This window comes from Cnephaeus nilssonii, assembly GCF_951640355.1.
Source record: "Cnephaeus nilssonii genome assembly, chromosome: 2".
Lineage (NCBI taxonomy): Eukaryota > Metazoa > Chordata > Mammalia > Chiroptera > Vespertilionidae > Cnephaeus > Cnephaeus nilssonii.
The window spans coordinates 35,354,715-35,382,664 of NC_137073.1; the positions used below are offsets into that span (position 1 = coordinate 35,354,715).

A 27,950-nucleotide genomic window follows, 5' to 3' on the forward strand; every position below is an offset into this window, starting at 1 on the left:
GAGAGAAAGAAAGAGGCATGGCACCCACCAGAACAGACATGGGTCTTAGCATGAAGTCGGTGAGAAGCCACTGAAGGGCTCTGCGCAGGGAAATGACCCCCAGGGGCCTGAGGTCATTGTCAGAGGACCACAGTGGAAGGAGCCAGACAGATAGGACCCAGATCCCCATCCCTGCTGGTATCAAGAATCAGGTATGGGACTCACCTGTTTGAGACAGGTGTGGTCAGAATGCCTAAAAAGCTGATGACCTCCTGGAGAAACTGGGACCCTCTCAATGAATTCTTGCACACTCTCTACCCTTCACTTATGCCACCAACCCTCCAAAAGGCAATGGAGCAGGAAACCAAAAAAAGAGACAACTAATGGAAAACCCCACATACCAGGAATTTCAAATTATTTGAGAAAAAAGGCTAACACCATGAAAAAAAGGCACCAACTCAACATAGAGTAAATCACACCTCAGGAAAAACAACAATTAATAAAGCAAATAAATGGAAACAATTTTTAAAGTACAATTAATGTCCTCAAAGAGACAAGAGAATTTCTCACTCATAAAAAAAAAATATTATGAAATAAAAAAAATAGACATCTTGGGAATGAAATGTATGACTATGAACATAAAAGGCTCAACAATTTGTCTGAGAAACAGAATGGATACAGGTAAAGCTGATGAGCTGGAAATTTAAGCCATGAACTTTACAAGGATGCACGGCAGAGGGGAAAAAAGATAGAAAACGTGGGGGCAAAGGTGAGGGGCCTAGAAGGCAGCTCCTGAAGGGGAGATCAGAGGGAACAAGGGGAAGGATAAAGCTGAAGAAATAATAAAGAAAATTTCTGAGAAATAAATAGAGACTGTGGTCTTAATTTGAAAGGGCCCACTGAATGCTAAGCAAGATGAACAAAAACAAACAGATTGTGGTGGAATTTCAGAACACTCAGGATGAAGAGAAACTACTAAATGCTATAAAAAGAAAAACAGATTACCTACAATCGATTGGAATTAGATTTCTTATCAGCAACATCAGTATCAAGAATATAGCAACACAAGTACTTCAAAGCTCCTAGAGGAAATACTTAAAACCAGAATTCTATACCCAGGCAAACTCTCCTGCAAAGGCAACAGTGAGATAAAGACATTGTTCGGTGCACAAGCAATCAGAAAGTTACCAGTCACCTTTTCTGAAAGAATTACTAAAGGATGTATTGCAGCAAAATAAAATAAAGGACATAAGATGAACATATGAAATGTGAGAAGCAGTTATGAACGAAGAAACAATAATAAGACTTAATAACAGCCTAGGTCTAAAATCCAAGATGATTGCAATATGGAAGACGGCAAAGAGGGGGCAGAAGGAACCAAGAGTTGCTGAGATTTTTGTCTCAGGAAAGGATATAGAAGCTGTGCAACTTTCAGTGTAGTAGAAAGGTATACAATTAAACATATTCTTGAATTTGAAGGTAAATATTAGCAAGGCAAGAAAAAGGACACAAAACTGACCAACCACACAAAAAAAGTAAAACAGAAAATTCTATTAACCCAACAAAATGCTAAGAAAGCAAGAAAGTAGCTACAGAAAATAAAGCAATTAGAAGGCAGTGTATGTAGAAAGGAAAAGAAAGGTACTAAGAAAGGTGCAAGCAGAAATTAATGAAATAGATTACTTTAAAAAGTGAATCAACAAAACCAAAAACAGGTTTTTAAACAATTCAAATAGGCAATTCTTAATGAGAAACAAAGGGCATAGACATTAAGAACAAGAAAAAAAATTTTTCGAAAAAGAGATTAGAAATTATAAGTAAACTAGAGGCCTGATGCACGAAATTCATGCAAGAGTAGGCCTTCCTTCCCCTGGCTGCCAGCACCCGGATCCAGGATTCCCTCACAGAGGGAGGACCCTCCCACCCACCACAGCCCGCTGGTCAGTGGCCTGGGCCTCCCACTGCGGGGCAATCATGGTTTGATGGCTGGGCCCCCGACCAATCGCATCGCACCCTCCTTGGCTGGCCTGGCGCCAGTGGGTGTCATAGCGTGGTCCCGGATGGTCGTCCGGATGATCGTCCGGATGGTCGTTCCACTGTTCAGCCGTCAGGTGGTCATAATAATCTGGCCACTCAGTGTATATTACCAATATTGGCACAGTCGAAAATACCAGAGAAGAAAATGAGAAAGTAGACAAAAGTCGACCCCTCTCCCCAATGGCACCAGGAGGCTTCATTCAAAACCCGGTTCCACCACCAACCTTCTGTGTGACTTGAGCCAAGTTGATATGCCCTCGCTGAGCCTCCGTTCAATGAAAAATGCTACCTTTCAAGGTGTTGTGAGTTCTCAACAAGCACATCCAGGTTAGTGGTATGTAAACCGGCCTCACTACAAACCGAAAGGTATTGATTAGCTGGCTCCTGAAACCCACCATGTTTATAAGAGCCTAAGGCTTGTCTTTCCTATTTTGCAGCTGGGAAAAGAAGAACTGGAAGGTTAAACCTCATTGCCCATAGCTGGAACCAGAGCCTGGGCTGGGAAGGGGGCCCAGCCTACTGCCCAGGGGACCAGCACCTACAAACCTAGACTCCTGCCTCTGCCTGTTGCTCAGGGAGACTGGGTCTGGAACATGTATGAGACATCACAGGCCAGAGCCCTCCCTTCATTTCTTCCGGGAACAGCAGCCCCATCTCAGTGTGAGTCTCTTCAGGACGAACCACGGTCCAGTCCAAGGACAGCACTCCACCCGAGATCCGCCCCCAGCGGTCTGGAACAGACAGACTGTCCAGCCATCTCTGCATCACACTGGCTCAGGGCTTTGTATAGAGAAATGAGCTGTGAATTCTAAAACATTTTCAAATGCCACGATTCATCATCTCCAGACATTTGATCTTTTAATGGGCTGTAAATGGCTTCCCAGCTCAAAACCTGGCCAAAAACAACCAAGAAGGCAGGCAGAGACAAGGAAAGAAGGCTCTGGGGCTTTCGGATGGAATTCAAAACCCTGTTCATCTGCAGACACCTGAGGTTCTGGGCAATCCGGCTGCCTCTAAGGACCCCCGCATCCTGAGCACTGTGTGTATGTCTTCTGTTTGGTGGGTGACAACGTGCCACCGTGCATCCCCACCCCACACCCGTCAGCGGTGGGTGAACAGGGTTGTACGGGCTACAGTTCACCCCACCCAGAGGCCAGCTGGGCAGGAGCTGCCCACCCCTCTTGTGACCCTCCTGGAAGGATGGTCCGGGGGCACAGAATCTGGGAGAGACAGAGCTGGTCCTCGGCTGCCTAGGCCGTGAGGGTGCCCTCCTCGGCAGCCTCATCTTCGGGCATCATTTCAGCAACGTCTCTTTGACATCTCCCCTCACCTTCTCCAGCTGAGTTCTCATGGAGGGTCCAGGATGGGAAACCCACTCCCAGCCTTGGAGACAGACCTGCTCCCCTCCGGGTCCCTGCCTTAGGAGAGGAGGCCCACTCCCAGATGGGGAGGAGCGACTGACTTGGCCCTGCTCTCCAAGCTCACGGGCTCCCACAGCAGCTTTCACTAAGTGTTTGGCTCCGTGGCTTGGCTGAGCCGTGAAATCCTTAATTTAGGGTCCTTTGAGAAAACAAGTGCTAAGTGGCTTCAGGAAATTATGTCACAATGGAATGGAGGGGCTTTCAGGAGGACATCCCTGGCCCATGCCCACCTCTGAACATAATTCCCCAACCTGTTTCCGATGCTGCCTGCCACCCAGGGAGATGCCCCTGCAGCAGCCCCCCCTCCCCAGAGGCCTGGCTCCCCACACAGGCCCTGAGCCCGTTTTCCTAGCTGAGCTTTTGCTTTGGGACCTGATCTCGCGCTTCCCTTCCAGGACCCTGCGCTCTGAGCCTGAACCAGGCCCCAGGGTTTGACAGTGTCCTCCCACTCCATGAGGACCACCCAGTCTGCCCCATTCCCCGTCCCACCCTCTACTTCACCCCCTCCCCCCCCCTCTCCGGGAGTCACCTCAATGCTTCCTCTCATATGTGCTCCACTTGCTGAACAGGGGTCACACTTCATCATAACCCATGGGACACCTCAAGTTACACCATTTCAGTCTGGTCAATACTGAGCCCATCACTATCCAACCCTCCTTCGCTCCATCTTGGTGACCAGCACCATTAAGCCCCAGGTCCCCTTACCCAGAACTCCACCTTTTTCCTCCCTCACTCCCCATGGCCAGCCAATTAGCCCCCATGTCAGACAAATCTACCCTCTGCACCCTTCCCTGCCCTCTTCCCATGGTCCTGAGTCAGTCATGCTCATCTTTCACCCTCAGCCTCAGCCCCTGGTGGTCTCCCTATAGTCTCCATGTGCCACCAGAGGGCGCTCCCTCAAACACAACTCTGGCCCTGTCACCTCCCTTCTTGAAACTTTCTTAGCTCCCAATCCCCCATGGTTCCCACCCACCTCCCAGGTTCCACCTCCCACCACACTCCATCTTGTCATTTACACTGTCACACTGTCCTCCCCAGCATGCCATCCCACCTTCTTTCATTCAGCCAATTCTTATCCTACCAGTCTCCATTCAGGTTCCAACCCCTCCTAAAAGCCCTCCCTGACCCCCTGGCCAGGAAAGTCCTCTTACCTCATGCTCCACAGGGCCTTGTGCATACTTCTGTCCTAGCCCTTATCATACCAGAAGACTACAGACAGGTTCCTGAGGACAGCAGGCCCAGGGCAGACCTCCTAAAGGTGTGTTGATCTGACCCCAAGCCCTATGTCCCAGAAGGACCTTCTCCTGTCCACACTCACTCACCAAAAAACTGCTTTTTGGGTTCTGCTGTGCAGGCCTGGGGTCCTAGCATATTCTGCACCCATGGCTGCAGCCACATACCTCAATGTTGGAGGTGTCCAGTTTCAGGCCCCTCTCCACCTGGCCCTCATTCTAATTACCTGGCCATCTCCTACCTGACCCCCAAGAGGTCAGTTCCAGGGAATTTGCCTGCTAATTAAGCTGAAGAATCTCTGGGAGAACCTATGTGTGTAATGAGTGACTAAACTGATGGACAATAACTCGGGCCTCATATGACAGTGCTCACACCCAGGAAGCAGATCCCGTGGGTCCTTGGCTGGTCCCCAGAGACAGAGGCAGATGACCCAGCTAACAGCCCCTTCCAAGGAGAGAGTACAGCTTTGGCACAAAAGCCAGCCCGGCTCCTGTTCATACAGAGACCCTTTCCTCTGGGTAGTTGGCCAGATGCAGCACCCCAAGACCTGTTTTATGGTTGGCAAAGCAGTTTCACATACTGTTATTGTATATCCCCCAACGCCATATGTTAAAGCCCTAACCCCAACTACTTTAGAATGTATTTGGAGTTAGGGTCTTATCTCCAAGTCAGACCTTCATTCATCTTCACACAACCCTGGGCAGTAAGGATTGTCACTATTCCACTTTTACAGATAAGGAAACTGAGGCACAGGACAAGGGTTTGTGACCTGTCCAAGGCGAACCCAGAAGTCAACAGGCCCTTAGCCACTTGGCCACATTGCCATGTTGACTTGAAGTCTGCCCCAGAGTGCTTGGGTCTCCACTCGCAGCCTTGCCACCAGGAGGGGCCCGAGCAGCAGACCATGATGGAGGCTGCCTTACTGAAGGAAACTGCAGAAGACCAGGAGCTGGAGACACAGGGGCCTGGGTCTTGAGAGAGAGTCAGGATCCAAGCTAGATCTCCCCAGCCCTGAGCAAGGCGCCAAATCTAACAAGATGAAACATGACCAGGCCAATGTGGAGTCCAGCACTGCATCCCCAAAACCCAGCGGACAAGCCCCAAAACACCAAGGCAATCTAGGCTATCTTAATAGAATAATGTCGAGAAAACCCCTACTACCCTCCCTCCCCACTGGCCAGCCATGTGTGGTGGACACTGGGTTGTGTCACCCAGACCCCCTTCAATGAAGGGCCTTTAGCCCCAGCTGCCAGAAGCACTGTCAGCAAGCATCTATCAGCAGCCTCCCCTGCCAGTGCTGCCGCAGCTGCCCAGAGCTGCCTCACCCACGGCCCGGCTCTTCCCAGGGCAGTCCCCATCCAGTGCCTGCTTGTCAGGACCATTCCAGCTGCAGAGCTCCCTGGAGGTCATTGGTAGCTGTCACTGGGCCTGCATCACAGCTCAACTGCTCCTTCTACGCCCCCCTCTCTGTCCCCTCCCTTACCCAGGCATTACTCCTAAGAGCCGTCCCAATTGCACATCTCCCATGTTGGAGCCATCTCAGAACCTGCTTCCTGGAGACTCAACCTCATGTCTGCCATGAGCCCCAACAGGAAAAAAGACAAGCTAACATCCAGTGCCCTGGAACAAGAAGGCTGTCCTGTGAGCAGATGACAGGGGAAGGGCTGACCTGCAGAGCGGTGAGTATCCCTGGGCCTCCCCATCTGAGGGAAGGCTGGAAAGAACCCTCATGGCCCTGGCCATGTGGCTCAGTTGGTTGAGTGTCATCTTGTGCACCAAAAGGTTGCAAGTTGAATTCCCAGTCAGGGCACATACCTAGGTTCCAGGTCCTATCCCCAGTCAGGGCGCATACAGGAGGCAACCAAATGATGTTTCTCTCTCATATCAATGTTTCTCTCTCTCCCTCTCTCTCTCTCTTTCCCTCTCCCCTCCTCTCTCTCTCAAAATCAATGAGAAACATATCCTCAAGTGAGGATTACAAAGAAAAAAAAGAACCCTGCATGGAACATCAGCCATTTACAGACTGAATTTCCCATTCGCATGGGGGCAGCTAAGGGAGTATATGATTTGGACAAACAGGCGGTGTGGTTTTGAGCATTTTGATCCACAGCTACTTCCATTAATAGGTGTGCCGGAGTCGACAAGCTGTGAGAGGATGGTGCCAAATGCCTTCCATCGGATCAGCATTCCCACACACAACTGGGGAGACCAGGTGCTGAGAAACTCTGGCTCCACAGAACCCAGTACCAGAACTGGAACCAACCAGCACTTTTGCCTAATAAGGAGCCTCACAGTTGTTCTGGACCTGATAACAGTCTACAGTGTCCACCATGGACCATGATGCATTTGGCCAGAGACTGACCTCTGTAGAAACCAGAGCTTTCTGAGTGTCCAAGATAGGACCTGGCAGGTGTGTCCTCCACGGTCCTTCTCAAATAGACCATCTCTCGAAACCAACACTGCCACGGATCCTGTGGGAACAAGCCCAGGGTTATGCCCATATCACAGGCTCCCGGGTGATGTTGAAGCAGGAAAGTGACCCTATCCCTCTGATGGAAGTCAGAAACTAAAGCAGAAATAAGAGTAACTAATGTTTACTGAACTCTTACGATGTGCCAAGCACTGTGACAAGCCTCTGACACAGCTCCCTCCTATAATCCTTATAAAAACCTGTAAGTAAGAACGATCACCATGCCTGTGTTACAGAAGAAGCCAGACAGGCTAAGTAACTTCCCCCAAAAGGAAAAATGTGTACTTCGTGATGAGGTTGGTTAACACGCTGGTGAGTTTCTTATTTCCTTGCAGACCACACTTTGAGTGACCTCATTCTCTCCCAGTTCCATTTCCTGAGACACAGAGAGACTCTGATCGGCCCAGCTCCTCCATCCACCCCAGGCCCCAGCAGGCCTCGGTCCTTTGGGTCACATACTCATCCCTAGTCAAACAGGGCACCAAACAGGGCCTAGGACGCCCTGCAGTAGGCACTCTATGTCCTTTAGAACAGACTGTGAGAGAAGCAGGGGCAAACTTAACTCTGGTATATGACACATGTCCCCAGGTTACCTCTTCTTCCTCCTTCCTGGCTAACAGAACCCTAGTTTTCAGACACAGGGCATCAGTAAATGCAAGAAAAGTGAGCAAAACCATTCTCATTGATCAAGTTTTTGGCATGTTCACTCAGTTCTAAGAGAGAGCTAGCTGAGAGGCTTCCAGGAAACATTATCCCCTATGGGGGAGGGGAATTTGCGAGAAAAGCAGCTCATTCCTGTTTCTGTGCACAGTTGGGTGAGGGTGTGATGCCTGGAGCTGCGGCAGCCATGTTAGAGCCATGAGAAGACAGCCTGGAGAAGGCAGAGCAAAAAGCAGGGTCTTCGAGCATCCGATGCTGTCAACTTAGCTAACCCTGGAGCCACCCGTTTCTTAATATGAGTAATATTAAGTGCCATTGTTGTTTAAGCCCACGTCAGTATGGTTTTTAAACTCACATCTGAAAGTGTTCTAATCAAAAGAACCTGCTGCAAACAGTACCATCAAGGTGTAGAATGTGAAGCCAGGAGGCCTAGTTTGTGTCCTACTTGTACCACTTACCGCCTGCGCAGCTTTGGACAAGTCTCAACTTCAGAGCCTCCGTTTCCTCATCTACAAACTAATAGCCCAACTTCCAAGGGCTGCCAGAAGTCTCAAGAGCAATAACAACTACACGAATGTAATCTGTGGACTGCAAAGCTCTAGACCGATAGTGGGGGCGACTATTAAACTATAAATGATTGTACTTCATAATGGGAATATAGCCACAACCCTGAACTAGCTCAATCTCTTCTCTTTAAAGCAAACGGAGACTGTGCCCTTTACCCACAAGGTGTCTGCAATGTTTTCTCCACTAGATCATCTTCACGGGCCGTCTCACCGCCTGTACCTGGGTCAGTGAGGGGCAAACTGCCCCGGCTTGACCAGCCGCTTAGTTTGGGGTTTTAGGCTCCTCGGGATGTAGATGTTTCACTTCCATAAACTTCATCATAGCACGCGCCTTGTGACTCCCGGTGCTGCCTGCCAGCCAAGGTGCTGGCCCTGGCTGATGGGGGCCACGGTAGCGTCAGCCATCATTTCTACAAGTGGTCAAAGAGCCCCTGCCTCGTGCAAGGACTAGCTGGGTGGCCACTGTGTGAGGCACAGAACATGGGTGGGCAAGAGAGCCAGCCTCCAGGCCCAGGTTTGCTCTGCCTAACCGAATGGGCTTTACCACGCCTGAGCCTCGGATGCCTCATCTATAAAATGGGGATAATAACATACAAACTGGGAATAATAATAACATTTATTTGTGCTGATCTCACAACGAATGGGTAAGCCGTCTGTCACTGGTGAAAGAACACCAGTGGTCGTTACTGTCACGGTTATTATCACAATTAGGTATGGCAAAGGCGACACAGTGGACTGCTGGGCAGAGAGGCGCAAACTCACTGAGGGCTCAGCACCTTGGAGCTCAGAATGCCAGGCTCTAAGAGTCTCAGCTGCAGCATTTCAGCGGGTGGAACACTTCCCCTGGGGAGAGGGACACAGGGGAAGGCCAGCACTCCTGAGCTGCCGCGGTGTGCCGGAAGAGCCGCCCACTCTGTGAAGCACACAGAATTCTGTTTAGGTATATTCTCTAGACAGCATCGCACTGTGGACTTGGATGGAGAATTATGAAAGCTCTGAGCTGCGAGGAGCCTTTCCAAGAGCATCCTGCCCCCACCCCCTCTTTACAGGTGAGAAAACAAGGCCCCGAGAAGGGAAGGACCCGAGGTGGCACAACAAGCCGGTGACAGCCGAGCCGGTGGCAGAGTCGGGAGGAAAGCCAAGCCTCCTCTGTTTCTAATTTTCTCCCACCTCCTGCGATCAGCGGGATGACTGGTTCCCAGTGTTCACTTGAGGGAAAAACTGATAAGAATCTGAGGAATGTGACTGCTGAAAGGGACTGGCTGTGGGATCTGGCATTCGATACCCGCCAGAGGATCACGCACAATTGTATCCTGGCCAGTCTCTGTGAGCAGGACACCTTCTGGACCTGCATCCGTTTCCAGAAGAATGGTGGTGGCACCCCTGGAGCCACAGCTGTCTGCTTCTCTGAGGAATTCCTCCGTTCCCCTCAGAAGGGCAGGCAACGAGGCAACTCTGATTCGGGGAGTGAACACTTTATTCCAAACTCAATCCTGCTGTTTGCAAAGCCTTTTCTTTGGGAGCACCACCCCTCCTCCCCTTTCCTTCCTGCCTCTTAGGGGCACCTGGCTGCCAGGACTAATGGTTGGCAGCTCATTAAGCCCCTAGCAGGTGGAGAAAAGGGTCAGACACCATGGAACCTGCATTTTCCCTGCGATAAACCCGAGGTCCCAGGGCTCTTCCTAACAAGAGCTCCCAGAGCCCTGGTGGGAAGTCCCACGGTGGGAATGGCTCTGTGACCTCCCACCAGGCCCATCCTCTCTGGGCCTCCGCCTCCCCCGCAGCAGACGGAGCAGGAGCACAGGATGGGCAGCAATACAGCAGGAGGGCCAGAGCGGTGCTGCCTCTCGCCCGGAAGTCAGGCAGTTGGGAAACCAGACTGGCTGAGGGAATGGCCTCCTCATGTCATGGTCAGGGCTAGGTTTCTACGGCCCACAGGGCTGGAGGGGTCGGGGAGAGCCTTAGCCCTACAGCCTCTCCAGGCACGGTCTGCAAAGTCATCTCCAAGCCAGGGCTCAGTGAGAATTCCCAGCAAAGCCGAGCCGCCTCTGCGGGGAGCGTCCTGTGCAGATGTGCGCTGCTGTCCACCCGCCCGGTCTAACTGCTGCTTAGAACTATGGCTGCAGGCAGACACACTGAGCTCCTGTCTCCCTGGCCTTGGCCCGAATGTAGCGCAGGGTGAATATGTGTTGAGTGAACAAATGAATGAAGAAAGAAGGTGCAGAGATGGTGTGGAATGAGGTCTGGAAGGTACAAAGTCCACTCCCAGCTGCCATCCCGAGGGGCTCCATAATTGAGCCCTGTTGGCCCTTTGGTGGCCCCTCTCTGAGCTCCCCCTAGAACGTGGGCTCTGCCATCCCCTACCCAGGCTGAGCTGTGCTCCTCCCCCATCTGGGCCTCTAGGCCCAGCAGTCTCTTCCAGGAATGCCCCTTCCCGCTCTCCCCACCCGGCCCCTCCTCTCTCAAACCTTTGCTGTCCCTTTAATCAAGGTTGACCCTCTCCTTTTGGTTCCCAAAACTCTGCCCACCCAACTATAGGCACAGTACCCCCCACTCCAGGGCATTTGTGGGCTCATACCACCGTCTCTATCTCCCTGGTCTCTGACAGCAGAAACCCACTTGGCTTGTATCTCTGCAGCAGTGCCTGGCATCAAGTGGGTGATAAGCGAAATGTCTGCGAATGAGGGAGTTCAGTGGGAGAACTGAATGTACATAAACTGTGTATTGGAAGAAGCAAGTTTAGGATGCTTACATTCAAATTCTAATGTATTTTACCACTGGCTCTACCTGTGACTCTGCATAGGAAAACATCTTAAAGATTAGAATGAAAGTCCATCATAAATAGGATTCTTTATACAACTACTTGCCCGCACTTAGAGATTATATCTAACATATGAGAGAAGAAATGCTGCACAGTGCAATACACAGGTGTGTTTGAGGAAGAACTATGGCTGTGACTGGCCAGGCACAAAGGGAGGGCCCGTCCAGCTCCTGGCTGTATGTGACCATGCGTCACCCCAAGGGCACCCTCAGTCGCCAGGTTACAGTGAACAAGAGTGGGACAAGGACCAGAGGTCCCTCCCTCTCCCTCCCGGCTCCACTTTCCTCACCTGTAAAGCAGATATGACCTGAGGCACCTTGGACAGGTGACTTAACCTCTCTATGCCTCACTCCCCAAATATAAAATTAGGATAACAAGACCAAAAGGGTTGTAGTGAAAATTAGATGATTAAACCCTGTGGGTGCTAGAACAGTGGGCAATGGCAGCTAGTTTTATGCGCACTCATTCATCCCCCTCCCAGGATTGTAATTAGGCATTGGGTGGATGACTCAACTGAATGTCCACTGTGTTCTGTTAGCTCCACACACACATTGTCATCTCTAATCCAGAAGATTCTGACCTCCACTGAGCATATTGGGCCCTGCCCACACCCAGGGGCACGCTCCACCCCTGCAAGAGCAGCCCTTGCTCACCTTCCCCAGGACTAACCGCCCCTCCTCTCACATCCGCCCCAGCCAGACAATAGGTCATCAGCCAATGATGATCTGATGATGAAGGACCTCACATCAGCAACGTCCACACCCCTTCCCCTGCAGAGTCCCTTGTCCACACCCCTTCCCCTGCAGAGTCCCTCGGAGGACTCTACCCCTGCTTTGGGGAGTGACGACAATTAGGGAGGAAATTGGGAACCCACTTCCCTGGCACCATGGAAAGGAAGCGGGAATAAGAAGATAAATAATGCAGATAAGTCCCTGCACTGGGTCTGGCTCACAGTGACTGCAGGAAGAAGGGCAGCTGCTATCGCTGATTATTGCTGTCATTGTTGGTCAGGAGGTGAGAACTCGGACACCGTGGAGACCGCCCAGGCCTCTGTGACTGACTTTCCCAGGGCCCTCAATGGTCAAGCGTCAGGCTCTGTGTGGATTTGGCTGCCCTGAACCCAGTAAGAGGCACCCGCTGGGTTTGGTTGCTGAGGAAGCTCTGGAGTCTGTACTTCTGTCCTTGTGGGGGGAAAATCACTGGCCTATGAGTCAGGAAATGGGGGCCTCACACTGTCTCTATCTCTGACTCTGAGGTAACCTGAGGTGACCCTTAATCTCTGAGCCTCAATCCCATTTGAAAATGGCGGGTTCAGACTGAGGTTCTCCAGCTCTTATTCACCAACAGACTGTAAACTGGATACCAAGAAACAACCCAAATGTCCATCAGAAGGAGAATGAATAAGTAAAGTATTGAATTCACACAGTAGAAAAGAACAGACTTGACCCCTGCAACCACATAAGTGAATCTCACAGACATGATGTTGATAAAAGAAGACAAAGCAGTCTATACGGAATGAGTCTGTTTACAAGAGCAGGCAGAGCTATTCTGCGGGGGAGAAATCAGAACAGTGGTCACCTGCGAGTGTACCGTCTGGGCTCTCTCTAGATCGAATGGTGGTTACGTGAGAGTGCACATACAGAGGAACTCGTCAAGCTGTCTGGAACTCGTCAAGCAAAGCATGGGGGGAGGGGGGAGTAAAAACACACACACCTGGATGGGGCAATGCTAAGCCAGTTGGTCAATTAACATTTATTAAGCCCTTTCTAGACAGCGGATCCTGACATGGTCACTGGCTGACAATGCTGAAAAGGAGACCTGCAATCTGGGGGGAGGACACAGATGGCACAAAAACCCACCAAAATGAGGCAGGTGACCAAGACTAGACCCCTGGTCCACATCACAGCTTCACGCTGTCTCCTTAGCACCCACCTGGCCATTGCCTACCCCTCTCACCCCTGCTGTGTTGGTCCAGGCCTCACAGGCCCCTCTCAGCATATATGAAACCTGCTTCCTCCAGGCCCCCACGCTGGCTGAGGGCAGGGAGGGGAAGGACCTGGTCCTGCTCAACTCTGTGCACCCCCACAACCAGCATCAGCCTGACTCCAAGTCGGGGCTGAGGAACGTTCGTGAGGAGAATGGGCCTTCGCAGACGCCCGGAAGCTCTGGACCTGCCAGAGGAGCAGCGCCTTGGGGCTGGAGGGGAGGCTGAGGACAGAGAGTGGGCTGGGAGGAGCCAGGCCACAAAAGGTCTTGAATGCCACGCCTCGTGGTCGCGGTCCCAGCCTCGTCACAACACCTGGGGAACCATCAGAGCAGTTTTTAAGCAAGGGCAGGATGTGAACAGAGCTAAGTTCCAGAAGGTTTTCTCCAGCAGCCCCTTTCTCCACAACCTCAGGGCTGAGGCCCTGCCAGAAGGCTGCAGCCTCCAGAGAACCCCAGCTGCCCTGATCGAATGCAACTCCTACCCCCCTTCATCCTGCCGGGATTGAAGGCAGGCGTCCGTCCCTCTAGCTGGGCAGCCCTCACCTTCCCCCTCTCATCTGGCCACAAGGAAGGCACAGAATCACAGAAGAGGAATTACAACTCTCCCCTGGCATCCAGTGGAGAGACCCACTTCAGGTTCTCGGCTCGTTTCTGCAGAGCCTTTCCCTCCAGCCTCGCTGACGAAGGAGCATTCCTCTCAGTAACCCCTGCAGATTCCAAATCCTGAGGGCAGAGGGCATCTCAGAGGACAGGCTCCCCGAACCCTGAGTGGCCCCAAGGGGCACTGCTGCCAGGGAGGGGGCCCAGCCAATGGGCTTCTATTTGCTTATGGTTTCGCCGTGGGATCAAAACAGAAAATTAAATCCATCGCAGGCTGCAGAATGCTCTGAACCAGGCCACCCAATTGTCACACATGAAAAAGCTGAAAAGTAATGACTTGCAGTTTTCCTGCTCGGAAGGTTTCTTTTAATCAGTCCTGTGGTGGGATGGCTGCTTTTGGTTAGAATTCCTCGGGATAAGGTTCTCTCCCCTCCAGAAGAGACCTCACAACGGGACACTTGGAACCATATGACAGTGAGGCCTGGAGACCTGCTTTCCCCCCCTGAGCCACTTTATGGAGGGATGTTTGACATACAAAGAGCTGCACGTATGTAATGGACACAACGTGGTGAGCTTGGAGAGAAGTCTACGTTTGTGACACCATCACCACAACCTGTGCTGCCAACATGTACACCACTTCCAAACGTCGCCTCCTGCGCTCTCTTGGTTGTTCTTAATTTTTGTGATAAGAACACTAAACGTAAGGTCTCTTAGCAAATGTTTAAGTATCCAGTCTTAGCCACAGGCTCTTGCTGTACAGTACATCTCTAGGACTTACCCGTCTTGCCTAACTAAAACTCTGCACCCTTTGACTAGCACCTCCCGGTTCCCTGTCCCCCAGCCCCCGACAGCCACCACTCCACTCTCTGCTCCAGGAGTTGGTCTATTTTAGATTCCTCATCTCAGTGGAATCAGATAGTGTTTGTCCTTCTATGTCTGGCTAGTTTTCCCTGGTGTTCTGTCCTCCGGGTTCATCCATGTTGTCGCAGATGGCAGGATGTCCTTTTTCAAGGCTGAGTAATATTCCTTGAATAGCATTCCCTGCACGTAAATACCACATTTTCTTTATCCAGTCATCCGTTGATGGGCAGAAACCTGCTTTACTGTGGCAGAAAGTCCCAGCAACAGCCATTGCTGCTGTAACTCCAACTTCGTGGTGTGAAATGACAGGGATTTATTATCTTACAGTGCTGGAGGTTAGACGTCCAAAACCAGTCTCGCTGGGCCAAAGTCACGGTGTTGGCAGGACCAGTTTCCTCCGAAGGCTCTCGGGGAGATCCTGTTCCTTGTCGTTTCCAGCTTCTCGAAGGGGCGGCCTGCATTCCTTGGCTGGAGGCCCCTTCCTCGCATCACTCCAACCTCTTGCTTCCATCGTCTCATCTATTCGTTCTGACCCTCCTGCCTTCCTCTTCTAAAGGCCTTTTATTTAATAACATCTGCAAAGTGATATAAGGTAACAGAGTCGCAGGCTCGGGGATTAGGACGTGGGTATCTTCGGGGTCCCACCCAGCCAGGAGGTGGCCACAGTGGGCCTGGGGAGGGCAGCGCAGTTCAGACAAATGGGAACTGGGTCAAAAACCTTCATCCCCCTTTCAGAGCTCCCAGGTCACCACAAGCCTGCTCTTTGGAAACATGGCCCCTAGTTAATACAAAAGGCATGGGATTCAAAACAACTGATGCAAAAAGGAACTGTGCAAAGTGGCAGCTGGGGGGGGGGGGGGACACAGGAAATGGGTGCACATGGCTAAAAGGGCCAGACCCACTGCCCGCCCACAGGGCACCTCTGCTCCTGCTGTTCCCACCAACCTGGAGAACCCCTCCTGTCTCTGCCCCCACCACCTCCGTCTCAGCTCGGCCTCTCACTCCGCTGCCTAGAATGACTTCCTTCCCCAGCTGCTTATATCCTCCTGCCTCTCAGACCCGCTCCCCTCCCTTACCCCCTCCACCTGCCTCTGTGCTCCCACACTGCTCAGCTTTACTCCTAGAACGCACCCCCACAACCCAGTGAGGGTGCAGACATGGGTGCGCTCCCCCAGCTGGACGAACCACGTCATCCCCATCTGTGTGTCCTTTATCACTCAACCTCCACTCCCAAGCACCAAGGGGTAGGGTAGCACAATGATTAAGGGCACAGATGTGGACAGCCTGGGTTCAAATCCTGGCTCCGCGCCTATTAGCTGTGTGACCCGGGGACAAACTGTTTAACCTCCCCGTGCCTCAGCTTCCATATAAATTTGGGATAATATAGCTCCTCACCCATGGGTTCATTTGTGAGGAATAAATGAGTTAATAGTGTACCCGACACACTTAGTACACCGCGTGGCACACGGTAACCACTAATTTAAGTGTTTGCCATTGCAGTTAGGCATCTAGGCTATTCCATGCACGGGAGTGAGCATGACAAAGCTGCTCAGAAAGCTCATAGTCCAACAGAGAACACAGATATTGAACAAATAATTAGTTAAATAATTAACTGCATAGCGATAACATGTGCCCCTGCCTCACAGTGGCTCCTCCAAACCCAAAAGCTGCATCTGCGCTTGCTTCTAAGCTGGCAACACCCAGAGATGGGCACACACAGGACCCTGTGTCTTAGCTATGTTTCTAGTTTCTCTAAACCTGAGGCTCTAACACCTGCCCTATGTGTACACGCCAGACACGCCTTGTTCTGGACAACCTGCGTCACCTTGCCTTGGCCTCCTGCTCCCTCATTGGGTCCCCCTCTCCAGGCCTGCCCCCAGGGCACGCTCTTCAAATACAAACCAATCAATCCAGCCAGAGTCCACTCCCCAACCGCCTCCTTATGGAGCTCTCCCACTCAGAACTACCCGCTGCCCTCACGAAGGACCAGGCCCCAGACAACGGGGGACAGCCTCCCAACCCCAGAGCCCACTGAACCGATTCCAAACCTGCCTCCCCTCCCTCACCTGTTCCTTCCTCCAAAAGCCACAACAAAAGCTATTTTTCCACCCCCCACTTCAACTCCCCACTAAACCTGGTACTTCCCTGGTGGTCCTGTGCGGCTCGGCATGTGCCCTCCTCTCGGGAACTGACAGTAATAAATACACGTATATACCCCACATTTCCTATCAATGCACTATATTCTATTACACCCTGCCACTCCATCAATCCAAATACAGACCTTAAGCTGAATGATGCAGGTGACACCGGATATGAAGCCAGAAAACCAGATTCCAGTCCTGGCTCAGCTACACCCCAGCTACATCACCGCCCCCAAGGCCCTTTTGGTCTCCCAGCCTTTTTCTTATGTGTGTGTGTGTTGCAGGGAGGGGGGAGGGGGACCAAGACCTGCCCCTAAAATAAGGAACAAACCCAAGCACACGTGGTCAGCCTAAAACTCCAAAGGTTAGTGTTTAGCCCCAACCTGGAACCTGCAGAATGTGAAATGCTCTAATATTGGGTCCAAATGCAGAGATCACTCTTTCCACAGAGAATCATGGAGACCTACAAGGACTGACAAGGAAGATGAAGAATCTCCTCTCCTCCTGAAATCTCCTGGGTCCAACCATCTCCGGCACCCCATCACTGCCCAGGACCCTTCACTGACACACCCAGCATATGCAGGGCATGGGGTGGGTCACAGCGTGGCCCTGGTTGAATTCACAACCCCAAGTCAGGCCCTTGGGAAGGCGAACAATAACCAGAACCCCATTCAGGCCTCAGCACTTCCAGCAGAAAGGGGGTTATCCACACCCCCACACACTCCATATGTGCTTGTGTGTAAGCAAACTCCAGAGACCAAAGAAACTTCCATCCTGTACTAGAACTGGACCCCCAGAGAGACAAACAAGCCCATGTTTTTCTTCGCCATCTGCTCCTGCTCTGAGGGCTGGGGCCCTCCTCCTCCCCCTCCCCCTCCCCATCCTCCTCCCCCTTCCCTCTTTCCTTCCTCTGCCCAGTCCCCCATGAGGCCTCTGTTACCACAGCCAGGCTGCGTGACCTCCCCACAGAAGGCTTTCATTAATAGATCAGTCCTGAGAGGCAGGGTGGGGGCAAAGGGCACAGGCCAAAGAGGAGACCTGAGGAGGGGGAGTGCTCTCCTGCCAGAGCCCTGAAGCCACATGGGGAGGAGAGGGGGACACAGAGCTCAGGGTCCGTGGGAGGCCCACCAGCAAGGCCCCTCCCCACACAGCCTGGCGGCAGCACAGCCCCCTGCAGCGTGCCCTCCGCTCCCCAGCCCCAGAGAAGTCCTTCCCAGTCCTAGGCCTTACCAGATATTTACATTGAGGCTGTCTCAAGGAATTTTCTGGAAAACGTCCTTTTCTCCACCCACTCCCACTTCAAAGCAAGCAGCAAAGACCCCTGAAGCTGGTGGCCTCCGTGGCTTCTTTAAAGTGGCTTCTGGAAAGCTGATCTGGTGAAACAAACCACAGACAAGGACCTCACTCCAGGACCCCTGGACATTACAGACCTGCTGTGGGGGGAAGGTGAGCGCCCGGCTTCCTGGAGAAGAGTGGGTCAAGCACTCCCTCTTGCATTGGCTTATTTGTCCCTTGCTTTTGTCCTCGGTTGTTTGCACCTGTGACTGTGCATCACATCTGGTGGCCCATGTCCCTCCCCTCCTTCCAGGCCTCCAGAGGCTCCTTGTGGTCTCCAGGATGAACCGCAGCTTCTCCACCTGGCAGGTCAGGCCTTCTATCAAGTGGCTCACACCCCCATCCTTGCTGCCCGCCTCTGGTTTCAGCAGCCTGGTCCAAGCCCTCCAGGACTTTCTCCCACCTCCTTGTTGAGCCTTTGCACACTCCCTGTTGTCAGCCTTCCCTTCCTCTGTCTCTTATTCAAGTGCCACCTCAAATATCACCCCCTTTGGGGAAGCCTCCCCAGCTTTCCTGGGTACCACACTGCTCCTGCCTCTGTTCCATATCCCTTTACCAGATATTGGTGGCTCCTCCTGTGATAATTGTTCAGTGACCCTCTCTGAATCATTTCTGCACACTCAACAACTGACAGTCCTCCAGGCGGGCATCTGGAATATCTATAGAATGAATGAAGACCACTTCATTGGGGTTTCTGGGAAAATGTCTTAAAAGAAAAGGCAGGACTCAGAAACTAAATATACTGACCTTCCTCCTTAATAAATCCCGTGTGATCTCAACTCTGAAAAATTATAGATAGATAGATAAGCACAGCACAAAGACCAAAAGGAAATATGACTCTCAAAAATGGAATTACAGGAAAAGAATATTCTTTTCAACAAATGGTGTTGAAAAAATTGTATATCCACATGTCAAAAAATAAAACTGAACCCTTACCTTACCACCATATACAAAAATTAACTCTAAATGGGTCACAGACCTACACATATGTTCTAAAAGAATACAACTCGTAGGGCAAAACATAGAAGAAAGCATAGGGCAAATCATAGGGCAAATGCTTCCTGCCCTGGCCAGGTAGCTCAGTTAGTGAGAGCATTGTCCCAATGCACTAAGGTTGTAGGTTCCATCTCCAGTCAGGGCACATATAAGAATCAACCAATGAATGCATGAATAAGTGGAACAATAAATCTCCCCCCCCCCCCCCCCCCGCCTTACCTCTCTCCCTAAAGTCATTTTTTTTTTTTAAAGCTTCATGATATTGGATTCAGTAATGATTTCTTGGATATGACACCAAAAGCACAGGCAACCAAAGAAAATATAAACTGGACTGCATCAAAACTTAAAGTTTTGTGCATCAAAAGACACAACCAACAAAGTGAAAAGACAACACACACAATGGGAGAAAATATTTGCAAATCATATATTTAATGAAGGGTTAAAATCTAGACTATATAACAGACACCTACAGCTCAATAACAACAAGCTCTAGCCAGTTTGGCTCAGTAGATAGAGCGTCGGCCTGCAGACTGAAGGGTCCCGGGTTTGATTCCAGTTAAGGGCACGTGTCTGGGTTGCAGGCTCAATGCCCTGTGGAGAGCATGCAGGAGGCAGCCAATCAATGATTCTTACTCATCATTGATGTTTCTATCTCTTTCTCCCTCTCCCTTCCTCTCTGAAATAAATAAAAATATATTTTTAAAAAATAACAACAACAAAATCTGATTTTAAAATGGGCAAAGGAGCCCTGGCTGTGGTGGTTCAGTTGGTTGGACACTGTCCCATGCACCTAAAGGTGGCCAGTTCGATTCCTGGTCAGGGAACATGCCCAGCTTTCTGGCTTGGTGGGGGGGTAGGGGGGGGCGGGTAGGAGGGGGAAGCGGGGGGCGGGTAGGAGGGGGAAGCGGGGAGAAGGTGCAGAAGGTAGCAGATCAATGTTTTGCTCACATGGATGTTTCTCTCTCTCCATTTCCCTTCCTCTCTCTCTCTAAAAATCAATTGTTTAAAAATGGGCAAAGAACTTGAATAGACATTTCTCCAAAGATGATATACAAATTGCCAATAAACACATGAAAAAAATGCTTAACATTAAGAATCATTGGAAAAATACAAATCAAAACCACAATGAGATACCACTTCACACCCATTAGGATGGCTACTATCCAAGAAAAATCAGAAAATAAGTGTTGGCAAAGATGTAGAGAAACCGGGATGCTTTTGTACTATCCATGGGAATGTAAAATGGTGCAGCCGCTATGAAAAACAGTATGGTGGTTCCTCAAAAAATTAAAAATAGAATTACCCAATGATCTAGCAATTCCATTTCTGGGTATATATACCCAAAAGAATTGAAAGCAGGGACTCAAAGAGATAATTGTACATCCATGTTCATAGCCAGCATTATTCATAATAGCCAGAAGGTACAAGAATGAATGGATAAACAAAATGTGGTCTATCCATACAATGGAATATTATTCAGCCTTAACAACTGAAGAAAAATATTATATGATTCCACTTATATGAAATACCTAGAGTAATCAAATTTCGAGAGACATCGAGTAGAATGTGGTTGCCAGGGGGTGGGGAGGGGAATGGGGTGTTAGTTCTAATGGGTATAAAGTTTTCTGTTTTGAAAGATGGAAAGAGTCTGGAGATGGATGGTGGTGATGGTTGCACAACAATGTGAATGTATTTAATACACTGAACTCTGTACACTTGAAAGTGGTTAAGATGGTGAATTTTACATTATGTGTACTTTAACACAATAAAAAGAATAAAAAATTTAAAACTTATAAAATGAAATTATAAATGATTCTTTCTTTTAACTTTTCCATATGTCCCAAATGATCTATAATTAAATAATTTTTTAAAAAGAAACCTTTTTTGTTTTAAGAAAATGTGTCAGGCTCTTTCACCTAAACATCTGGACTGGCCATGGAGCCTGAGCCTCCTCTGCTCCCAGGCCTGCTGGGCACGGGCTCCATCAGCTTTCTCTACCTGACACCAACATTTGGTTTCCATTCCCAACTCTTGGAGATCAGCTCCTGCTGATTTCAGGCCCAACGGAAAGAAAGCAGCTCTTGGGAGGGTCGACTTGCATCCTAAGGGGGAGAATTTGGCTCCATCAGTGGTGAGCTGCCTTGCCCAGGCACCCCCAGGCCCTGGAGCCATCCATCCTGCAGGCTACCCACCCACTGTCAGCAGGGCAGGCGAACTTCCTGGTGCAGTAACCCAAGCCCCTCTCTGCTCCCCATGGGCTCTGTTATTAATCTCAGGGCAGATCCTATGTCCGAAGCTGAGACAGCTGTCCCCACTTGCAGCTGCTCCAGGCCAACAAGCAGACGACTTCCAGCATTACCACCTCCCTGCCAATGACCAGGCAGAAAACTGGGCTTTCCTGCCAAACCCCTTGCTCATGCAATTGCCTGGGCCCTCACACCACCACATCAGGGTCCACTGGGCTCCCTGTTCACTCCCTAGTTTGTTCAGGTTCAAATGCATCTCCAGGCTCATGAGCTCCTGAGCGACTTGGACTTCTCAGACTGGAAAGGAAACACAGTAGTGTCCCAGTTGGTCCTGTTGTAATGGAATCAACAATCAGGGAGTGTTTTAGCCCACAATCTATGTTTGGCCCTGGCATACCTGCCGTGGCAGACAAAGCCATCTAGAATGGGGCATGCAGCCTAGCTGCAGAACAAGAGCATGAAACAAGAATAAAGCAAGCCAGGACAGGACCAAGGGGAAGCGGCAGACACTCGGCCAGGTGCCGCACAATTCAGAATGCAGCACCACCAAATCCAGGGGCCACTGTTCACACTGAATTCCAAGTGCAACACACAGCATTGATTCAAACGGCTCACTAATGCTCCTACAGGAACTTGCTTTGATTAGTCCCATCTTACAGATGTGTAAACAGATGCATGTTAACAGTAACTTGCCCACAGCTAGAGGGGGAGCCAAGTTTCTGATGTAAATTTGCCTGACTCCAATGTTCTGTGTATGAGATCTGTGCTATCAGGCCCACCCACCACACCCTAACTTGGCTGAGCCTTTATAAACTTACCCGCCCACCTATGCACAGCTGGCAGATGCCCACCCAGCATGAATCTAATTCTGGTTCTATATTGGCAGGTAGAGATGATCAAATAGGACAATCCATGACTCCCAGAAGCTTCCTTGCCGGTGTGTCCCAAGATTCCACGCACTCATGATTTTGTCCTTCTATATTCTCTAGAACACAACTGTGACTCCATCCTAGCTGTCCCTGTGATTCCTCCACATGCACACCAACAGGCACAGAAGGACCAGAGTCAGCCCACATGGTCAGCCCCCCATGGACAGCTAACACCTGGACTAAAATCCAGCTAGCCTCGGTCTATAGAAGCACATCATGCCGGTCTGAAACACTGTTCTCACTCTCAGGAGTGCTTTGGGCCATCTGTGGTTTGGTTGGGGACACTACCTACCTGAGACACAGGTTCATGTGTTTGGCTCTGCTAGTCAAGATGGCCCTTGGTTTTCATTTCAACTGCATTTCCCAGCCTAGGACAAGCTGAGTGAGAGAGGAAGGAGCACACACTCCCTACCCTTAGCTCAGCATTCAGACCCCCTGGAACAGATGCTGGCGAGAAAGAGAAAGCCCAAACAGAAACTGACAGCTCGTGGTCTAGTCCAGAGCTGTTTTCAGGAAGAATAAGTTATTGCTGATGGTGGGAGGAGAAAGGGGCGCATGGGTGATAGTGGCACAAATAATTTAGCCTCAGATCACAGTAACTGGCCTTACAAAGAGTCTAGAAACCATAGTCCTTTATTAGGCTCTTGATTTAATAACTGGGAGGGGGAGGAAGAGGAAGTAGAGGTGAATTCAAGGTTATCTAATGCCAAAAAATGTCTTATCTATAAACCAAGAAGTGAGGCAAAGATATCATCTTTAACCATGTCCTGGACCCACCCAACGTCTGCCCCTTTTCAGAGTGGACAGAGAGGAAGAGAAGAGAGGAGAAAAGATGAATACGAATGGGACCAAACCACCATCCACTTTCTAGAGTCCCTGGAACCTGTGAATAAGTTTTCTTACACGAGAAAAGGGATTTTGCAGCTGTGATTAAATAATGAGGTTTTTTAAAGTTCAAATAAATAAGGATCTTGAAATGAGGAAATGATCCTGGATTATCTGCCTGGGCCCAACCTAATCACAAAGGTCCTTACAAAATGGTGGGCAGAAGGATCAGAGTCAGAGAGAAAGGAAATGTTGGAAAGAGAGGCTCGAGGATGCCTTTTGAAGATGAAGGAAGGAGCTATACGTCAAGGAATGCTAGCAGCTTCTAAAAGCTGGAAAAGGCAAGGAAACGAATTCTCCCCTGGAACCTCCAGAAGGATCAATTCTTTGAATACCTTTCGGCCCAGTGAGACCCATTTTGGACTTGTGACCTGGAGAACTAAAAGATAATCAATTTGTGTTGTTTTAAGTCACAAAGTGTATGGTCATTTGTTACAGCAGCAATACGAAACTAATACAGCTTACAAAGGGGTTATTCCTTCCCAGGTACTCTCTGGAAACCAGGCACTCTGCAATAGCCTCGAGATACAGCGCCAAATAACATAGATGAGCTCCCTGCTCCCAGAGAACTTACAGCCTTGGGGTAGATGACTAATTATTAATCAATTAATTATAGGATTGACTTGCAGTTATCATGAGCTTCTAAGTCAGAGAGCAAGCTCTGAGGGCATTTAACAAAGAGGTTTAACCTTACCTTAGGGGACAGCAAAAGTTTCCCTGAAGGTGTGATGTTTAAGCTGATATCTGAGCTTTGAGCAGAAGTTAGCTAGCCGGAGAGAAAACAAAACTGGTCAAGACAGGAAGCAGCTTGAGGTTAAAAGACAACCTTGGTGGTGAGCAGAGAACCCAGAGAGACAAGGAGATAGAACTCCCTCCAGCCCCTGATGTAGGAGTCTCTCTCACCTGTTCAGCTTCATGTTCAGAGCCCTTGCATGAAGAGTTTCAGGGACTGAGCTAATTATTACCATCAGCTGTGGGACAAAAGAGAGGAAAAGCCTGGCAAACCCTTTAGAGGCCCAGAATTTCATCACCCTAGAAATGGGGGGGCCCAGGGGGCCGGGGGGCCCGGGCAGGCTGAGACCTCTGAGAGCCAGAGAATCCGCGTTGAATCAGCCGTGTGGCCAAATCAATCACAAAGAGGCAGGAAGAGGGAAGTGCCGATTTCCTAGATAAGCCTTCCAGGGGAGCAGGAATGACAAAAATGTCAGATGCCAGAGGCAACTGGCCAACTGGCCGGGCACAGACAGCGGGAGCCAAATCAGAAAGAAACTGCCACCTTCTCTCAAAGGCTTTCCAAGTGCGACTGGGTGTGTGGCAGGCCCTGGCGCCTCCAAGGGCCAGCAGGGTGGCAGAATGGCAGCGGCAGGCCCTGGGACTCCAGAGGCTACCTGCTGGGGAAGAGGGAAGCCTGAGCCTTTCACAATGGCTCCAAGCAAGGAAGACCCACTGCTGGGAAGTCTCAGCAAATACCCCACAGTCCCTGCCCTTCCAGAACTAGGAAGGGCCGGGACCAGACAAAGACATCAAATGTTTGGGCTGTAAACCTAAGCTAGTCACTAGCAGTGGGTGCAAACAACTTACACACACACACACACACACACACACACACACACCCTTCCACAAAGGTTTGGCACCCCCCTCCCCATCTTGTTCAGAAAGGTAAAAGTGGGGTGAGGGAGCTACAAAGCAGGGCCCTCATCCAGTGAGCAGGAACCGCTGAGTAATAATTAGTCTGCATATTTAACCCATTTCCTCATTTAATCTCAGCCCAATCCTATTAGTTTCATGTTACTTGTGAGGCACCGAGTCAATGGAGGGAAGTCCGGCCTGACAGGCTGGCTGCAGGAGGCACGCCAGAAGAAGTACTTGGGGTTCCCTTGGCTGTCATACCCCCTGGGACAGGAAACCCCTCAGAACTCCTCAGCCCCTGACCTCACTATGGGCATCTCAGAGCCTCCAGACCCTCTAACCTGCTCCCCAGTCAAATTCTGGGGCGACCCTTGGTGCTCACCCCCCAGTGGCTGTGGTTCCACTGGAAGATAGACTGCCCCCCTCCCTTCACTCGAAGCCTTGAAAACCTGAGCAGGGATTCAGAAAAATCAACAGGAGCCCGGATTCTGTATTTCTCTGGCTCCCCCAAAGCACCAGGTGGGCAACTACAGGGCGGGGTTGGGAATGACCCGGGTGAGAGAGCGAGAGCTTCGGACCAGCTCCTGCAGGGCAAAGGCCCTACGGTTGCTGAGGTGTTTAACCTTGACCCACTAGGCCAGAGCTTCCCAGAGCGCGTCGTCCAGACCAGTGGTCGGCAAACTCATTAGTCAACAGAGCCAAATACCAACAGTACAACGATTGAAACTTCTTTTGAGAGCCAAATTTTTTAAACTTAAACTTCTTCTAACGCCACTTCTTCAAAATAGACTCGCTCAGGCCGTGGTATTTTGTGGAAGAGCCACACGCAAGGGGCCAAAGAGCTGCATGTGGCTCGCGAGCCGCAGTTTGCCGACCACGGGTCTAGAACACCACCTTCATGAAACACTCCTTGAAAAGGATCTGGTGGCCTCAGATGGCTGTGAAACACCCCATTTCCCAAGCTTTGCAAGGCCCGTCAGCACACTGCCCATTCTGGGAAAGCTCTTATCATTTTATGCGGCTGCATAGTGTTTACTATATATTGTTCTAAGCACTTCATTAATAGTAACTCTTTTAAGCCCCAGAATGACCTGATGAAGTAAATACCCCATTGATCACCCCATTTCATAGATGGGGACACTGAGGCACAGAGAGTTCAGGTGCCTCGGTCAGGGCCACCAGAGCAGGGACCCAGACCCAGGAAGCCTGGCTGCAGAGCTGCTCTTCACACCCTCCCTCTTTATGAAGGAAACTCTTGAACTTGGTTCACAAGCTTCTTCTCACCAGTCCCATTAACACCTGATGCAACAAGCTCCGGATGTGGTCCGGGAAGCGGGAGCTGGCAAAGGTCAGCAGACAGCCTGGCCAGCTCTGACCTTTGCAGATCACCCTGGAGGCAGCGGGGGGGGGGGGGGGGGGGGGGCAGACAGCGAGGCGCGGGTGGTGGGAGCCCACACCTCTCTCTCTGAGTGTTACAGAATTAGCCTGGATGGGGGCCAGCTCCTTTCAAGGTGGTCTCGTACAGGCCACCAAAGAGAAACATCTAGACCCTGGCTGCTGGGAGGCAAGAAGAGGAAGACCAGACAAGGAAGGCTGGGACCCCGGGCTCCTCGGAGGGAACAGTGTGCCGAGCGTCTACTTCCACAGGATCGGCTGCAGGATCCCCGAAAATCCTCTAACAGTTAGTTATTGTTACTCTATTCCCCGGCCCCAGGCAGAGTTGGTCGGGATCCAGCTCACACACTCTCGAAGCGGCAATGAAGTGTCGGACCAGTGCAAGCCAAGAGAAGCCTGGAGTGGTGTTCTTATTGCCATCGGGATTGTTTCTCTGGGAATGGGTTTTAAAATAACAGACAAGCTGGGCTGGGGGAGAGGAGAGAGAGAGATGGAGGGAGAGGAGATTCAGAACACCGTGGGGCCTTATGAAAAGGCCAGTCCGTGTGATTTTTAGGAAAACCCCCCTTTTTCCTCCTTCAAAGGAAAAAAAACAGAAACCCCTAATGCTGGTGGCCTCCCTGGCTCCTCTTAACGTGGCTTCCAGAGCCGTCCTGGTGGGGACAAAGCACAGACAAGGACCTCTCTCCAGGACCCCTCAGAGCAACAGGCCGGAATGGGGGCAGAGGCCATGACCTCAGTTTCCCAGAGGAGAGAGAGCAAGGCATTTGTTCATTCATTCATTCAATACGCAGCGGCAGAATACCTGATATGTGCAAGCCAGGGGCCAGATATTAAAATTAGGCTACAAAACCCCATGAAGGAAAAACACAAGCATTTTACAAAAGCACAGGGTGCGTGAACGCCGTGCTGTTCTGCCTTTTCAAAGCTGAGAAACACTGCAGAGTCTTACAGTGTTCCAAGGAGCAAAGCAGCTGGCCCCCAGCACTCCCCCCACACTCCACCCTCCCCACCCCCCCACCCCCCCCACCCCCCCAGCACTGGGAAGGGACAGAAGCTCCAGTCTGCAACCTGGCCCGGCCCATCCCGGTCCACAGGGGCCAGGTGCTGCCAGCTGCACAGACCGAGCACTCCCCTCCCCGCTGCTCCGCCCCCACTGCCTCTGCCCCACTTCAGGTCTCCCTTCCCCCCTCTGGCTCTTCTTCTTTGCCCCATCTCCCCCTGCGCCCCCCCCCCCCACCACCACCACCACCAGCAAAGCTGGCCCGGTCCCACTATAATCCTGACTCAATATAAAGCCCAGGCTCCTTAGGGTGGCAGAAAGGGGCTTTGCCTGCAGGCTCCAAAGGTCTAGTCTGCCCTGCCCCCACCCTGTCTGCCTGCAGCCCATGGTCCAGTCATTCTTTTTATTTTTTTATTTTTTTGAGAAGCATCGATTTGTTGTTCCACTTATTTATGCATTCATTAGTTGATTCTTGTAGTGCCCTGACAGGAGATGGAACCTGCAACCTTGGCACATCAGGACAAGGCTCTAACTACTGAGCTACCTGGCCAGGGCCCATGGTCCAGTCATTCTGAACTCAACTGCACTAACCACAGGGCAGGCACCGTCGTACCTCCCAGCCCTTACATGGTATTCTGTCTGTCCAAAATGCACTCCCCAGTCACTGTTGAGAACACCCTGCTCATCCTACAAGACCTACTTAAAACATGCCTCCTGTGGGAGTCCCTGGCATATAGCCCGATCCACTAGGCCAGCG

The 27,950-nt window shown here is 50.8% G+C and overlaps 1 protein-coding gene across 3 annotated transcripts in view; it reads right to left on the reverse strand.

The window, feature by feature from the left end:
• COL26A1 (collagen type XXVI alpha 1 chain) overlaps positions 1-27,950 on the reverse strand; it is a 155,786-nt gene that overhangs the window by 119,546 nt on the left and 8,290 nt on the right. Inside the window, exon 1 of one of the 3 annotated variants that reach the window (XM_079799385.1) lies at positions 18,017-18,139. The exons of the other annotated variants lie outside the window; for them this stretch is intronic. Coding sequence (XP_079655511.1) covers positions 18,017-18,018 — 2 coding nt within the window. The 5' untranslated portion in view covers positions 18,019-18,139. Of the gene's footprint in view, positions 1-18,016; positions 18,140-27,950 lie in introns of those variants that run through there. 3 annotated transcript variants of the gene reach the window in all.